Below are 16,948 nucleotides of genomic sequence, written 5' to 3'. Positions count from 1 at the left end.
TTAACAGAAGGGACATTAAGGTTTACCCTTGTATGTCCGTCTGTACACACTGAAATTGGTTTCAGTTCTCAAACATTAGTTTGCCTCAACCAAATGTTACAAAACTTGTACACAATGCTTATTACCACAAAACTCTGGGGGTGTCACGGGATAGAAGTTCCTTCATAATATAAGTTCCTAAAGGAAAAAGTATTCTGGAATATTATTTCCACAGGAACAAATATTACAGTATATGTTCCTAATGGAATAAATGGTACAGAATACTTGTTCCAACAGGAATAGATATTATTACAATGTTCATAACAAAGTATCCATTGGAACTTCTGTTAGGTGGAACCAATATACATTGACAGGGCATCATAAATGTCCAATATAGACACATTCTTCCATTATTTAGATTTGAAAATTAGATTGGGTTTGTTTGCCAATGAGACAACTATCCACGTTGGTGGATAGCCTTCATGAATGAGCAAAATCACAACATACACATATTGTGTGCTATAAGAAGCGCTAACATGAGTCTGATGACACAATATGAAACAATTCCAACAAGAAATAAACAACCTGAAATTTTTTTCAAGACAGACATCAAAACTGCAGGTCTACTTACTTGGACAATTTTATACATTTTCTATATATTTAGATTATGTTATTACAGAGTAACAGATGTGGAAAGGAAAGCCGAACTTGCCACAAAAGGTCTGGAGGAAATCGCCAGTAGGATGTCTGACCTTGATAGTGGTGTATCACAAATGGAGGGGTGGCTGACCGAATCAATTGACCTTCTAAAAAATAAATCAAGGGGAAGTAATCAAAAAGCTATCAAGGCAAAAGTTGACGTTTTATACAATGAGAAACGTGAAAGAGAAATAGACATGGAGAATATTAGGGGTGCTGCTAAATCTATCATGGATGATGACCGTGTCTGTGATGAGTTTGCCGTTAAAGAAAGTCTGGGAGAAGTTGAATCTAAATGGCATGAGTTGACTGAGCATCTGGTACAACAGGTTTCTCTTGAGGTAAGTTCATAATGGAAGAAACTTTTAGGATTGTCAAATATTATCTTCTTTGGTTGTGTATTATATTGTAGGTTAATGTGCTAGATAAGTTTATGAAAAAAAGATAACTGTAGCAGACATATATGATGTCTGGTCTGGTTGTTGTCTCTTTGATGATATTTGGTCGGGTTGTTGTCTCTTTGATGATATTTGGTCGGGTTGTTGTCTCTTTGATGATATTTGGTCGGGTTGTTGTCTCTTTGATGATATTTGGTCGGGTTGTTGTCTCTTTGATGATATTTGGTCGGGTTGTTGTCTCTTTGATGATATTTGGTCGGGTTGTTGTCTCTTTGACACATTCCCCATTTCCATTCTCAATTTTATGTATGATGATTTACTTTAAGAATTTAAAGCCAAACAATTTAAATATGAGAATCTTTGGGAAGAAAGTTGTAGATCATAAATTGTTCATATTAATATAATTGCTTAATTATAAGGAGAATTTGAACATCACAGCTCGGTTTTAAATTTTTGGTTTTGAGCTTTCCTGGTGAAGGTCCAGAAGTTTCTCACTGCATTGAAGACAATCTAATTAGTGGCCTTCGGCTGTTGTGTGCTCTTTATTCAGGTTGTTGTTTCTTTGACAAATCCAAATTTCCATTCTCAATTTTATTCCAATAGGCTTGAAAGCAGAATTTGTCAAAAAAAACACAAATATCCAAGAAAATACATTTTTTTCCGATCCACAAATTTTGATACTTAAGAAAAACATATGAATCCACAGTTATTGCAAACCTTTTATAGGAACACAAGTAAACATTTCATCATATCACATTATACAATTTATTTACAATTTTGCAGGCTTTAACTGAAATAGAAGGAATGTTGAAGTATTTAGACAAAGCAGAGAACGACATCAACACAGCTGAAGCAATTAGTATAGACCCAGAAATACTCACAGTACAACTAAAAGATCACCATGTAAGTGGGCTAGACATGACTCAAGTGATTGTAGATACGTGTAGAAAACAATGAAGGACTGAAAAAACTAGACTACTATACTCAGTTTAGTTTAGTTTAAACATATTTATTTATAGTGGATTGGGAAACAAGTTTTGCAACTTATATTAATCCCTTTCCACTTTGCGGGTGCGAGTGCTGCCTTGTAATGGCATTAGCCTACTCTTTTTCGAAATCTACAAGGGTGTCTTTAACGTGCAAGAGATGTGGCTCTCTCTTAACACGGGTCAGCCATTTATCGTCCCTTTCCGACGGACTATCATCGTTTCCTCAAGACCACTATACTCTTAAATTCAATGCTCTTCAGCTTCATACTTTATTTGGCCTTTTAACTTTTTTTAAAAAGTCTGGACAAAAAACCCACTAAATCACAAATGAACTAATGGACACAATAATCACTTTAACAAAGCAGGAGATGTTGAAATCAAATACATCAGCAACTTTTAATATGTTTTAATTTCACATTGCTGTTAAAGATAGTGTTGACTTACAAGGAGTTATCTCCCTTAAGTGTAATTGTTGTATGCTTACAGTTATATTTTCTCTTATCCTCTTGATAAATGATAAAATCTTTTTCAGTCTTTTAATGATGACCTCAACCAAAAGAGAAATGCAGTGAAAGAAATTATAAATAAATGTAACCGCATGCTCCGTGAAACAACAAATTCCCAAACAGATGAAATCAAGTCAAGATTAGACAGCATTAGGGCACAGGCTGACATTGTTTGTCAGCTTAGTTCTGAACGCCTTGGTCAGTTAGAATCTGCTCTCCCATTGGCTACACACTTTAGTGAGAACCAATCAGAAATACAGTCATGGTTAGATGAGATGGAGGCTGATATGAAAGCACAGTCTTCTCCTGGGGAAAGTTTGGATCAGATTAAAAAACAATATGAAAATATTAAGGTAATTATATTTATGTAGATTATTAAATTCAGTTTTGATTTTTTTTTTCAAAAATGATATTGCCAGCCAACACATTTGAGATATAGAGTTACTTTGAGGCATGCTGCAAAACAAAATAGGCAATAGCAATATGTACAGAAGAAGTTTTGATTGTTAGAATATGGAGAATGTTTTAAATGTAAATAGCCAAGAGAGCTCTGTTGCTTGAAACTGCACAAAGTTTCCCTGCAGAACCATGCACATTCAAATTTTGAATCCAGTTCCTTGCCTTGAAGAAATAAAAAAAATGACATATATTTTTTTACCTTAATCTTCGATGTGAAAAATCTAGCAGTATTTTTTTCTAATATCGCAATCCACAAAAACTGTTACCAGGAAAAAATAAATGAATCCTAAGTTTTAACTCTTTTAACTATACTGTATAATTGAAAATTCACAGTTTCTATGAAATTATTGCAATCAAGAAATGTAAATATATTTTATTTTAATTTTAGGGATCACAACAGAAGGTTGATGACCACAAACCCTTTATTGATGATCTCAACACCACTGGGTTAGAACTGATGGAATTATGTGGGGACAATGACGCTGGTGAAATACAGACAAAACTACTGAGCCATAATGATCGTTACGCTAAACTTAAATCTCTGTCACGCCAAAAGGCTAAAGACATGATAGACGCAAAGTCTAATATGACACAAGAAGTTGGAGAAATGTTAGATAATTTATTAGACGATTTATCTCAAATAAACAGGAATTTGACTACAGCTAATCCAATTCCAGCCAATCCTGATAAATTACGGGATGACCAGCAGGAAAATAAATTATTATTGGAAGATTTAGAGAGATATCGACCAATGATTGTGAAGGCTGAAGATGACGCCAAGAAAATGTTAATGACTGGGATGGAAGACGATGCTGAAGGTATTATGTCACACCTTTAACTTTGTAAGAATACTTATCGGTAAACGTACATATGCAATGTTACTTGTTAGCACTAACTAAACTGTCAGACTTCAACTTCCTTTTTGTCAATACTTTAATATATTTTTTTCTATATAGAAAAAAATATTCTTTTTTGATCCCATAATTCTCCAAAACTACTGAACAAAATTACTGCATATCTGCAGCTGCAGCTCAACAGTAATTACTTGAGTAACCTGTGTGATCTTTTAAACTTCTGCCTGTTACGAATGATTTGAACTTCAAGTGAGTGTATGCTAAAAGGGACAACACATTTAAACAAGCTACTTTTCAGGACTTCATCAGTAGAACCAAAAAAAGTTAATATGAATCATCACAAAAACTTCATACTTTTCCTGCAACAGACAAAAATTAAAAATGTATTGAAATCTAGAAACTATATCATCCCAAAGAGGTAAACCAAAAATGTATTGAAATCTAGAAACTATATCATCCCAAAGAGGTAAACCAAAAATGTATTGAAATCTAGAAACTATATCATCCCAAAGAGGTAAACCAAAAATGTATTGAAATCTAGAAACTATATCATCCCAAAGAGGTAAACCAAAAATGTATTGAAATCTAGAAACTATATCATCCCAAAGAGGTAAACCAAAAATGTATTGAAATCTAGAAACTATATCATCCCAAAGAGGTTAACCAAAAATGTATTGAAATCTAGAAACTATATCATCCCAAAGAGGTAAACCAAAAATGTATTGAAATCTAGAAACTATATCATCCCAAAGAGGTAAACCAAAAATGTATTGAAATCTAGAAACTATATCATCCCAAAGAGGTAAACCAAAAATGTATTGAAATCTAGAAACTATATCATCCCAAAGAGGTAAACCAAAAATGTATTGAAATCTAGAAACTATATCATCCCAAAGAGGTAAACCAAAAATGTAATTCTTTGGATTCATTCTGGTTTTATAATTACAGAAGAAGATCTGAAACAGAAAGTCACTGAAATAGCCACATTGAACAACCAAATCAGAGATCAGGCTCAAAGACGGGATCAAGAACTGGATGATGCTCTACAAGTGGCAGAGAAATTCCATGACCTTTGTTCTGAAACAATGTCAAATCTCAGAGATCTGAAAGATAACCTGTTGTCGCAAGAACCTCCAGGTGTGGACTCTCCAACTGTACAGGAACAACAAAAAGAATTGAAGGTAACATATTGGTTTTTTTTTGCCAATTGCAGATTTATTTCTTTAATTACAAAACTCAGATTTATGTGGGTAGTTACCAAGTTGCCTCCTGTTGTACACATTAAACCCATGTTGCTTCCCTTTGCCATTGGAGACTAGTTCTAGACTGAACAAAATTGACTGCTTCCCATTCAAAGCATGAAAAGTTGGAAGGTGAATAAACAGGTACAAAACTGTGTCCTTTCAAAATAATGAAGAAAATTATATTTGATACTAAAATTTAAAATTGGTACAAAATGGAGAGAGAAAAAAATGTGGTTTGAGAAAGCATTCCTACAACTCTAAAATCAAAATGAATTTACAAATTTCTTTGTGGATTGAAGTGATTAAATTTTTTCTGCAACATTTTTTATTTTCTTTGTTATAGGAACTACGCAAAGAACTTGGTAAAGCTCGCCTCTCACTAGAAGAGTGCAGACAGTCAGGGGACCAGTTGAGTGGTATGGTTGGGGAACCAGGACTTGTGGAAGTTCGTAAACAACTTGAAGATCTACATAATCTTGCTGATGATGTCCATGACATAACACGGGAGAGAGAAGAAGATCTGAAGACAGCACTCGGCCATACAGACAAATTCCAGGAACTTGTAGATGTAAGTGTTTTCTTTCTACATATCAAGTGGTCCAAGAAATATCACAATAATCTTGAAAATGGCGTTAAACACCATGCAATCAATAAATCTATTCTTTTATTTTTTTAAGTGATAGATAAAGCTACTGTTAACCAACTAATTTTCACCAAAGAAAAGTATGAAAATTGATAGATAATTTATAAAATCCAAAATGTTGAGTAAATTTATAAAAGAATTATGCACAGCTCCATGAAGAACACATGTCAGAATTAGAAAGAAAATAGGAAACAGCAAACATTTTGTTATAGCTTTATCATAACCATATAATTTTCAAATGGGGTATGATTGCCAATGAGACAACTCTTTACAAGAGACCACATGACACAGAAATTAAAACACCAAATGTTGATGTGAAATTAACAACGATAGTACATATTATTTTAAGTATCTGATTTTTTTCATTTTCTCTATTTTAGTCAATTAACTCCTGGCTGCCACTGTCGGAACACAAGCTAGCAAACATGAAGCCTGTATCTACCAATCCAGAAACGTTATGTAAACAAATGGACGAAATCAAGGTAAGGGAGATAACCCAAAGGGAAAATGTTCCTCAAACTTTTTAAAAATGTCTGGTAATCTGTATTTTTCTGCTTTTCTAATAATGAGTGTAACTTTTCCCTGTTTTTTAATAGATACTTTGGATTCGTTATTATTCATACGATACTAAATTCCTCAAAAGGAAATATGTATTTGTGGAATACTTAAATTCATTAACTTAAACATGAGCTGTGTCCGATTGAAATCGATCTTATGCAAGTGAACATATATAGATGTATAAGAATTGTTGATTTTGAAACTATCACATAAGAAAGTAAAGTCTTAGATGAGTTTAATTCTATTTTGTAAGGTTCTCATAACAATCCAATTCAATTTTTAAACTGTTGCAGACTTTTCGAAGAGATTTTTTCAACCCAAAATAGGTTAACAAATGCATTCGGTCGATTTCTATTTGATGCAGATCACTTGTATACAGAACTTGTTAAAACCATTAAACCAATAATCAATAAAACAACAATTGTTCTACCCGAATCCAGGACAGTTTGTACCCATGAAAAGAATGAATCCACAGTATCCCATTTTGTTAGTCAATGCATTGTTTAATAAAAAGATTACCTATTTTAGATAATTTTAACAAAAAATACCTGCAATTTGAGCTAATTTTAGTGCAAAAATAATCAGTGACAAAAGTTTTACTTAACAATCCTTCCTTTTAACAAAATACTAAAGCTTGATACATGCTAAGATAAATTTTTTATTGCAAAATGTGTTTTGAATAATAGTGTTTTATTTCTAAACAGGGTAAAAAAAAATTAAAAGAATCATTATTTTTTTATATTGTACGATAGTTTGATTGCGTTTACAGGACTTTGCTGGCTACATGTATAATGAATCGCAAGGGGTTTGTATTTCTTAGAATGTCACAGTGTGTAGCACCCCCCTTTTTAGTGTCAGATTTGTTTATACTACTGCATCAAAAAGTGCATTCTTTAAATTTTGAAATACTATCATTAAACAATGTTAATATTTAGTCAACAACTGTTACTTTTCTCCATTTCAATAATTGAAAAGTTGTTTGTGCAAATATCTCACTTAGAAAATTTGATAACTATTTTCTTTTAAGTTTTGCTACTTTTTGATGCAGTAAATCCCATTTTAAAAATTCTTTTCAGTATGAGAATGCATGGCGGCTTATTACATAGCTTGAACGTATATTACCAGAGGAAAACAGATTTTATTTTTTATGAATTTTGTTTTAGTTAGCATTGAGAATTGTATGTTATTCCCAAATGTAGCTTGTACATGAAGATCTCCAATATTAAGTTTTGCCACTGGACATTGAATTATACTGCTGTTTGGATGAGCCACTCTGTTAAAAAGTATTATTCACTTGTATGTTTTTTTGGCTGGGATGATCTCAAATACCAAAAAAAAATAAAAGATTTAGACCTAATGTACTTCAATAGAAGAAAATCTACTTTAAAATACTTTTTTAAAGATTTTTTTTTTTAGGTTTTGTTCCACAACACAGTATGACTTGTTTTCTGTTCTAATGATGTGTTAGTTATAGATTTGTGGTTTTATGTTTTTTACCCTCCCCCTTTTATATATTTTTAATTCCTGTACCATTCTAACATTATAACATTAATATTTCATAATCATGCTTCATTATTCATGTATGATTATATATTTTGCAAGATTAAATTTCAGTTCAATTTTTATGGGCATGAAAAAGTCTGTATTTTTTTACGGGTAATTTTAAGATCTTTTAACTTAGATAATTGTCTGATTTCGCTACATTGTATAAGTGTTTTTACCGAAGTCTTGTGTGCTAAATTAGCATGCATGCATCACTTCACTTTATTAGGCAACATGCTTACTTTTCAGTTCTCGCTTCGTCATTTTATATTTAATTTAAATTAGTTTGCATGCATAATGCTAAGTATATTATGCCTGAAACACATTTCTAGATATATACTTCATATTGTTTTATTGTAATTTTAACGCTACGGGAAGCTAAGTTTTAAGAATCAGATCTTGAAAAAAAGGAAATGATTCCTAATTAAGTTTGTAGATATTGCTAGAAGATATGAAATGACAAAACCTACAATAGACTTCCATTTATATATTTTTTTTATCTACTACTTAGAGAATGTTGATTCCCCTTTTGGTCTGTGATATTATATTTGAAAGTTCTCTGTTATATAATACATATAAGCTATTAATCAGAAACTCATTGGCACTAACTAAACCTCATTCTTTTTATGCATATTTAATTTCTTGAAGCCTGAAAAAAAATTACATCAAAATATAAGATTTTGTATTTTCTTTCCAGTTTTACAAATCTCAAGTCCATCCACATGTAGCAGAACTCCAGCAACTGAACCAGGAGCTTGGAGCTCTGAAAGAGATGTCACCAGTGGCAGCAGAGGTGCTCCATAAACCTGTGGAGGATATTAATACAAAATGGAAGGAAGTTCTAAAGGGAATCTCAGAAAGAGAGGTATAGATGAGGGAAAAAATAATTTAGTACCCAAGGAAATAAATAAATCCTTAATTTGTGGACGTCATTCTGCAACATTCATATTTAAAAATGGAAAGGGGGAGGGATTTCAGTAGTGGTTAAATTTTGCAAGTTTTGCAGTTAAATAGATTCAATGATTAAAATAAGATCAAGAAATTAAATCACTATTAATGTTAACATGTGTGTTCTATCCACAAGAAATAAAGTTAACACATGTGTTGGCTATCCACAAGAGCAAATGTTAACACGCTTCATACCTTCTGTTTTCAGAATAGAATAAACCAGATGCAGATGAAGTTAGGGGAGGTTGAGGCTGGTATGGATAGTGCCATTAAATCTCTGGAACAAGCTCAGGATGATCTTGATAACTTTGACGAGTTTGTTGGTGACCCTAAGACACTAGAAACACACATGAAAAAACTACAGGTAATTCTACAGGGTTACTCTCTTATCAGAGTTGAGGAGGATGAGCATTTCAGTCAATCATAAATTCAACTCTTACTAGTTTGACTCAAAAAGATAGAATTTATATGAATTACAGACTATTGATATGAGATAACCAGAAAATATTTAAACTCATGCGTAATATTAAGTCCACTGAATTTGAGAGACAATAAGAGACTACAATATGTTATATTTCTTAAGAAGATTTAAAAAAATTGAAATAACAAATTAAGAGAGGAGAAAAATGGATGTAACACTTTTATAAATTGCATCCGAAGCTTTTTTCTAGACTTCTTAACGATGAACACACAAAGTCGAATATTTGAAATCCAAGGTTGTATAAGGAAAGATAAATTTTAAATAGTTAAAAAAAAAAAAAATACTGTTATCTGACTATTTTGCCAATTTGTCACAGGAAATAAAACATAATAACATCAAGGACAGTGATGTCCAATGGATGGAGGCAAAATTAAAATTAGTACAGGTATAAACTTGTGAACAAGGTGTTGGTTAAAATGTCACAAAACATGTTGTCTAGTTTATTCTCTAATCTAATTCATAAGACTTACACTTTGACGTTATCTTAAAAAAATATTTGTTCCCATTATTAAGCATGAATTAATCATGTTCATTGTTATAGAATTAACATATGCATGATGCTATAAGGTTTTTTTTCCATTTAACATATTAACTAATTTAAATTTAGAATTTCAACTTAAAATTTTTCAAATTATACTAATTTTTTATTCAAAATTTAGTGTCAGATGGAAGATCAAAACAGTGTATATGTTACTAAGGTATTCATAAAAAGTTAAAATCAGAAAAGCACTGTTTCAGTCATGTGTGTTGCATTGTGTGCAGGTGTAGTATTAACCATCAATCAATCAAACAGAAATCAACATTTACTAGCACTGACTGAATTTTAGACAGTTTCACAAAATGAATTTCAAAATTATAGTAGCTTTAGTTAATGAAGAAATTTTTTAATAATTTTTTGATTTTTATCTTTTGTTAAACTAAAATTTGTGTACTAATAATTGGCCAGCCAAATATTCTTGCTTTTTACCAAATAAATGACAAGAATTTCACATTTATTCTTAGCAGCAAATGATATTAAGGTGGTACCCAACACCTTAACTAAAATTAATTTGGCTCGTTTAATTTTCATAAAAATTTGTCAAAGTTTACTTTGACCCTTGAACAAAAATATAAAATTTTCAAAAATTTTGAACCAACCGTTTTGTCAGATAAAATTACACTGGTTATATAGCAGTTTGACAAACACCAATTTTGATCATTGAGAAGCTTTATATTCATTTCACAACACAATGTAATAAAAACATTTAGCTGACTTTACAGAGTTATCTCCCTGTAGTGTTAGGTACCACCTTAATTTTGAAAAAAATCATCAAAAAGAGTTAACTAATGATACTCAGAAAATATTACATTTTCACTGCTTAAAAGTGATACACGGCACAGTGAACTAGCTTTAATGAGTTTATTGCACACTGGTATATTATTTTACCCAGAATTTCAATGTAATAATTCTAAATTGGTATGAGCAATATCATTCTTTATTTTAAGCTTTCAATTAGAAAATTAAAAAATTGGGTGAGTCTTTCCCATATTTTTCCAGGGAGAGTTATTCCCCTTCTGTATTGGTACCTAATTTTCATTTGGCTTTTTTTACTGAAAAAATCAATGCTTATTTCCCACAATTTTGTTTGGACTTCAACGGTGAAAATCTGGCTGTGGATTGTAAATTATATCAAACCTGTTCAGCAATTTTTGTTAGATCTTGTAGAAGTTTGATTGTTTCTTTTTGTATGTTTCAATATTTTTTTAGGTAAAAAACTTCATGTTATACTTCTTCTGTTTTGTTTGAAAGAAGGAGTATTTTATAAAGTATGAATATATCAGCATTTTTTTAAGTGACAGTAAATTCAGGAAATTGTGTGATGTTTGTATATTAATTTATGCTACTGGTCTTTGAATTGTAATAGTTTATCTTGTATTTTGGACAATTGTTTAACAATAGCATTCCTAAATGCGCTCAGTTTTCTGAATTTACATTTTTCCTATCACTAAGATGAATCAATGACTATTAAATGAAATACAAACTATATAAAAGCTATGCACTTCCATCATTTCTATTTTAACTCTGACACTTTGTATTTTTAGTTACTGAACAGAGATCTGAAGCTCCAGGAGAGAGTTTGTAAACAGTTGAGTGATGCTGTTGATAGTATCATAGAAAAAGAAGACGAAGACAGCCCCGTACTGGTGGAGAAAAGGGACACCATGAACGATCTACTCCGGTCAGCTCAGGCCAACGCTAAAGATAAGGAATCCAAAGTCCATGAGAACCTTAGACAAGTTAGTACTTTGAAAAATGTTAAAATTTTGAAATCTCTGATAGTGGTAGACCATTAAGTGTATGAAAAAATAACCTTTGTCTGTCTGTATGTCTGTCTGTATGTCTGTATGTTTTTCCAAAATTGGTTTACAGTCTCTAACTATTTTTAGCCAAACTAAATGTTATGTAACTTATAAACAATGCTTATAACCACAAAATACAAAATCAAGTTTAATTGGAGTGGTGTCACTTTAAATGTTCTAGAGTTTTGCCCAATTACAAATTAAAAAAATTCTGAAGTTTTCCTTTCAGTTCTCAAACACAAGTTTGCCTCAATGAAACTTTATGAAAATATAACACATTGCTAATTACAATGTACAACAACACTCAAAATAATAAGATTTTTGGTGCTTCACTTTTACCGTTTTTGAGTAATGTCTCTTTATATTATTTTATGAAAGCAGGGTCATGCCATATTTTCATATTGTATAAAATAGAATGTGACATAATGCCTAATTCTTTTCATTTCAGATGAAGAAATACCTAGGTGATGTGGATGATATGTTACAGTGGGTAACAGACCTTAAAACTGAACTGAAATCATCTCCACCTCTAGGAGCACTCCCTGAGACAGCTAAAATTGAATATGACAAAAGCATGGTAAGTATTACTCTTTAATATATGTCAAAACTTAAATTTGAAACCTCCACGATTAGGAGCACCATTTGAAACACAATTACTTCTGGATTTTTAAAAACACAACTGCTGAATGTGAGTAGTCCTTTTTTTAAATGCCAAAAAAATTGTTTTGTGAATATTTTAAAGAAAAAAGCCCAATTTATATAAGCGTTTTTGACATTGCATCTTTCAAAGTAATGGACTCATTGTCAACTTCTCAAAGACTGTAAATTCATCATCAAATTTTTATTTTGGGCTCTTAACTTGTTTGATAGGTGACATTCCAACTGTCCATAGATTTTTAAAGGACAAAGACCAAAACAATCTATTTACTACTTAGCACTGGTTAACGAATAATTGGTGTGCTGAGTCTACCAAAGTGAGCATGTTTGAAGGACAGATCTTTCACAGCAATGTTGTATAATTGTTTTTGATTTGTTGTTTTCAGAAACGCCAAGAAGACCTCCTGAACAAAGATGAGCCAATAGCAGCTCTAATAGCTAAAGGTGAAGATATCATCAGTAAATGTGACCCCACTGAGTCATTACAGATTGCTGAAAAACTACGCAAACTCAAGGAACGAACGGCTGATACTAAAAATAGAGCAGAGAAAAGAAAGGTTTGTATAATTTTGTGTTTACGCTCATTAATACTTATTTGTTCCTGTATAATCTTATTGTTTTATTTAGTCAAATTTAGTGCTGGTAAAAGCCAACTTCAAAACCAGTGGAATGAATTTTTCAAAAGTTTTAAGTATCGATGAAAAATAAAATTATTTCATCCATACTTGAAAATTGGTATGACCCTACAGTATATATATAAAATAAAATGAAAACTAGGTTCAATTATTTATATTTATTACATTGGTTGCAATGAATTACATTGATTTCCCAGTTAGATAAAAACTGATAATTTCACATGTGAAATAAACGTGGTTATTTCACTCTCTGACGTCATACAACAATAGGCGTTGTCAAGACGTCGATAATGTCGAAACAAAACATGGGTAGGAAAAACATATAGTTCCTTACATTTCCTACATTAATTTCATAAAAAAAGCAATTTGACAATGTAATAAAAAGTATAAGTAATCGCTGTATTTCAATATAAAAAATAAGACAACTTGTGATCGAACGCCATGCGTCGTTCGGTCACGCGTTGTCTTATTTTCTGATATTCAAATACGGCGATTAGTTATACTATAATTAAATTGAATTCCAAAGATGTTTTGATATAGGCTTGTTCCTCTGCTTTTTGTGGTGTACATGTTCTGATCTATTGTTATTTAAAACTGAATAAGAGGTTCTGAAATATCAAACCATCAAAGACTTAAATCTTTAATCGTTTTGCTGCTAGTCTAAATACAAATTATTTATATTTTTCAGGAGAAGCTGAATGAGCACATGCAGAACGTAGATGAATTCCATGGTACATTGAAATCATTCACTGATTGGTTGAACACGGCTGAGGTGGCCATGAGAGGATTTAAATATCCCAGTAAACTTGTGGAGAAGGTTACACTTCAGATTGATGAACACGAGGTTAGAGTCTTCATTTAAAATGAAATTGTCTTCTCAAAATTCTCTTTTCGTTCTGTTTTATTGGCTTGAAGTTTGATTGATTGATTGATTGTTAGAGTTTTATGCTTCTTTTAAGTCATTAGGCTTAATCAAACCAACATTTGATAAAAAGTAAACCAGATTGCTTCTTATGAACTTTTGTAAAACAGAAAAAAAATCCCGTTATGATTAGGTTAAATTGCCATGTGATAGGTTTTCGCAAAAAAAAAAAATTCTTTCAAATCTGATACTATTTAAATTTGTATCCAGCACTGTAATCCTTATAATTTATCTCATATATATTTGTCCAAAATGAAGACAAAAGCTCTAAATTCAATATTATCTTTTCCCCCTTTTCTTTCCAGAAATTACGAGCTGAATTGGAACAACAATCTGAGAAGATGATGTCACTGGATCGTACAGGAAGTTATTTGAAATACTTTGGGAGGAAACAGGACACCATTTATATAAAGAATCTTCTGATTGGTATACGATTACGATGGAAGAAACTTCTGAGGAGAACAGATGAGAGAGGCCGTCTGCTGCAACAAGCTTACAGAGAAGATAAGAGGGTAAGTTCATTGTGATGAAGGGGTGGACAGGGTTATGGGAATGAGGGGACTGGTAATGGAGTCATGAGGGGAGGTAATCTAGAGTCTGGGGATGGGAACCAATACTTGTGGAGAGGGGGGACTAAAAATAGGGATATATACCTTTGAGAAAACTGGAGTATGAGGGGAAGGAATAAGAAGGAAGGGGATGTGGAGTAGGACTGGCGAGGGGGTAGGGAAATGGGAATCCACCCCTTCTTGTATCCAGACTGTTTGGAGAATCAAATTTACCAATCATATATATTTAAGTACTGATTTTTGTAAGATTTAGATTTTTTAATATCGCTTGATTTTTATAAATAAGCGCATTTTTTCCTAAATGGTTTCTATAATTTACTTGGTAGATCTGAAAAAAATCACAAATTGCAAGTGAAGATTTTATTTTTGTATTCCTTGCACTAGAAATGCAGTTTAATTAATAGTCATGTCTAGAAATTTGCAATTTACTTTCAGTTTTATGATGCCTGGAAGAGTCTCTGTGATTGGCTAGATGACAGTTCAAAGTTGATGGCAAAGTTCAGCAATCCACAAGGTGCTACAAAACAAAACATTGATGAACTCAAGGTCAGTTGTAGAATTTTAAATAGTATATCAAATATATGTATATATAGATAATCAGATGAATATATTAAATTAATGGTCTTGTTAATTAAATACTTTATCCCAATGCTTCAGGAAATATATATTTGTTAAGATGCTAGAGTTATATATAAATACTTTAATAAAGTCTAAATTATGCCACATCAATATATTGTCTTTCAATTTTTTTTTCACCATTTTGTAACAAAAAATAGTTCAAAAAGATTATTAATGTATATTTGATGTAATATTAAACTTTTAAGTTTTGAGTTCAAAAAAATTAAATCAAGAAATTTTGGTATCCCATGAATATTACAGAATTCACAGTACCCCTTTCAAGTCTTTAGAACTATAAATTGGTGTGGCCTTCATGGGAAGTGACTTTATAATGAAAAATTAATGGACAACTTAATTTTACCTATATTTTATTTTAGTGGGACCCTAAGGTACTATATATAGAGAATAAAACAGTAAAACAGTAAAACACAACAACTCTAACTTTCACACAAAATATAATCATAGTGTGCTGTGATGTTTCTGACTACTAAACAGATCAAATTTATTAGTCTTATTTGAAAACTACTTATATTTTAGGTATTACATTCAAAGTTATCTGCCTTTCTTGGGTAACATTTTAAGTTATTTGCCTTCCAAGGGTAACATTAAAAGTTATCTGCTATCCTAGGGTAACATTTTATATTTTCTGCCCTCCTAGGGTAACACTTAAAGTTATCTACCTTTCAAGGGTGGCATTTAAAGTCTTTCTATTTTAGTATTTTGATCTGTTTTCTAATAAAACCTTGATTAATACCATATAAACACTTAATATTAACACAAACTTAAAATTTATTTTCTGAATTAGAACATATTTGTCATTTTTTTGTCAAATCAGCTAATAATTATATATATAGTAATATCAATTGACCAATTTTTGATGACTTTAATAGAATGCACTGTGGGAAACTTATATGGAGGTATATAAACATGTGTGGAAAGCTAGCCTAGTAATGTTTGGTCTTGCACTGTACTGTTTTGTAGTAAAAACATGAGTTATCTTTCCTTGTCTGTAAAACCAAATATTCAGTCCACTCTTTGAGGATGTCTGATTCAACTCCTGCACATGTTTGCACATTATTGAAATATCCTACACACTTAATAGAAATACATGTACCATGTAAAAATGTGATTGACTGAGTATTGATTCTAAACAAATTGTTATTGTAATGGAAAAAAATTGTGAGTTATCTCCCATTGTCTGTTGCCATTTTATAAACCTTTGTAGTATATTTTCCTTTGGTTTAGAGACCAAATAATCACTCCCTTCTGTCATATATGTTTTCTGAATCGACCCTTGCGCATCTTAATATAATACACAAAATGAACACTGAAGCTAAAAAAGATTTGACAAACATAGAAGCAACAGTCACATCTTGAAGGATGCCTGAATCAACCCTTGCTCATGCTTACCTGTACATTAATTAGCAAATACCATGTCAAAATGTGAATTCTTGGACATTTTCCCTAAAAAAAGACATCAAATGTATAGATTTTCTCTTTTATTTATACATGCTCTATCTTAGGCAGTTGTAAAGGTATGAATAGGTTGGAATTGGTTTATGTTCTTGAAGAACAGAATTGCATGCATCATATGTAAATCCTAATGTGAAGTAGCGGTGAAAAGATCCCTTAATCATTACCTCAATTCATCTTTAGCAGTTATATTTTTATTTAGAATTATCACTTAATTTTGAATTCCAATATTGTAATCAGATAATTAGCTGTACATTCACTCATTCTAACTTCACTTACTGTAAATGTAATCATTATTTTCGTATTTTTTCACCAAAACTATCATTCTCACAATTTTGAAAATATATGAGAACATCTCATTTCATAAAAAAACATTGATATTTTAAACATCTATAATAAACTTCTACTTTATATTCATGCAAAGCATGAGTTTT

At 31.4% G+C, this 16,948-nt stretch overlaps 1 protein-coding gene across 11 annotated transcripts in view; it reads left to right on the top strand.

The window, feature by feature from the left end:
- The window catches only part of LOC134695419 (dystonin-like), a 131,023-nt gene that overhangs the window by 76,325 nt on the left and 37,750 nt on the right, over positions 1 to 16,948 (top strand). For 8 of the 11 annotated variants that reach the window (XM_063556663.1, XM_063556664.1, XM_063556665.1 and 5 more), the window contains 17 exons: positions 659 to 1,019; positions 1,860 to 1,979; positions 2,598 to 2,924; positions 3,419 to 3,848; positions 4,833 to 5,065; positions 5,472 to 5,696; positions 6,152 to 6,253; positions 8,569 to 8,736; positions 9,028 to 9,183; positions 9,617 to 9,685; positions 11,383 to 11,577; positions 12,089 to 12,217; positions 12,684 to 12,854; positions 13,621 to 13,776; positions 14,160 to 14,366; positions 14,859 to 14,969; positions 15,932 to 15,958. In XM_063556663.1, coding sequence (XP_063412733.1) covers positions 659 to 1,019; positions 1,860 to 1,979; positions 2,598 to 2,924; positions 3,419 to 3,848; positions 4,833 to 5,065; positions 5,472 to 5,696; positions 6,152 to 6,253; positions 8,569 to 8,736; positions 9,028 to 9,183; positions 9,617 to 9,685; positions 11,383 to 11,577; positions 12,089 to 12,217; positions 12,684 to 12,854; positions 13,621 to 13,776; positions 14,160 to 14,366; positions 14,859 to 14,969; positions 15,932 to 15,958 — 3,187 coding nt within the window. The remainder of the gene's footprint in view (positions 1 to 658; positions 1,020 to 1,859; positions 1,980 to 2,597; positions 2,925 to 3,418; positions 3,849 to 4,832; positions 5,066 to 5,471; positions 5,697 to 6,151; positions 6,254 to 8,568; positions 8,737 to 9,027; positions 9,184 to 9,616; positions 9,686 to 11,382; positions 11,578 to 12,088; positions 12,218 to 12,683; positions 12,855 to 13,620; positions 13,777 to 14,159; positions 14,367 to 14,858; positions 14,970 to 15,931; positions 15,959 to 16,948) is intronic. The other 3 variants (XM_063556666.1, XM_063556662.1, XM_063556667.1) reach the window with 3 other exon arrangements.

Source organism: Mytilus trossulus, chromosome 13, assembly GCF_036588685.1.
Source record: "Mytilus trossulus isolate FHL-02 chromosome 13, PNRI_Mtr1.1.1.hap1, whole genome shotgun sequence".
NCBI classification, from domain to species: domain Eukaryota; kingdom Metazoa; phylum Mollusca; class Bivalvia; order Mytilida; family Mytilidae; genus Mytilus; species Mytilus trossulus.
This window is presented reverse-complemented; position numbering and strand designations above follow the sequence as displayed.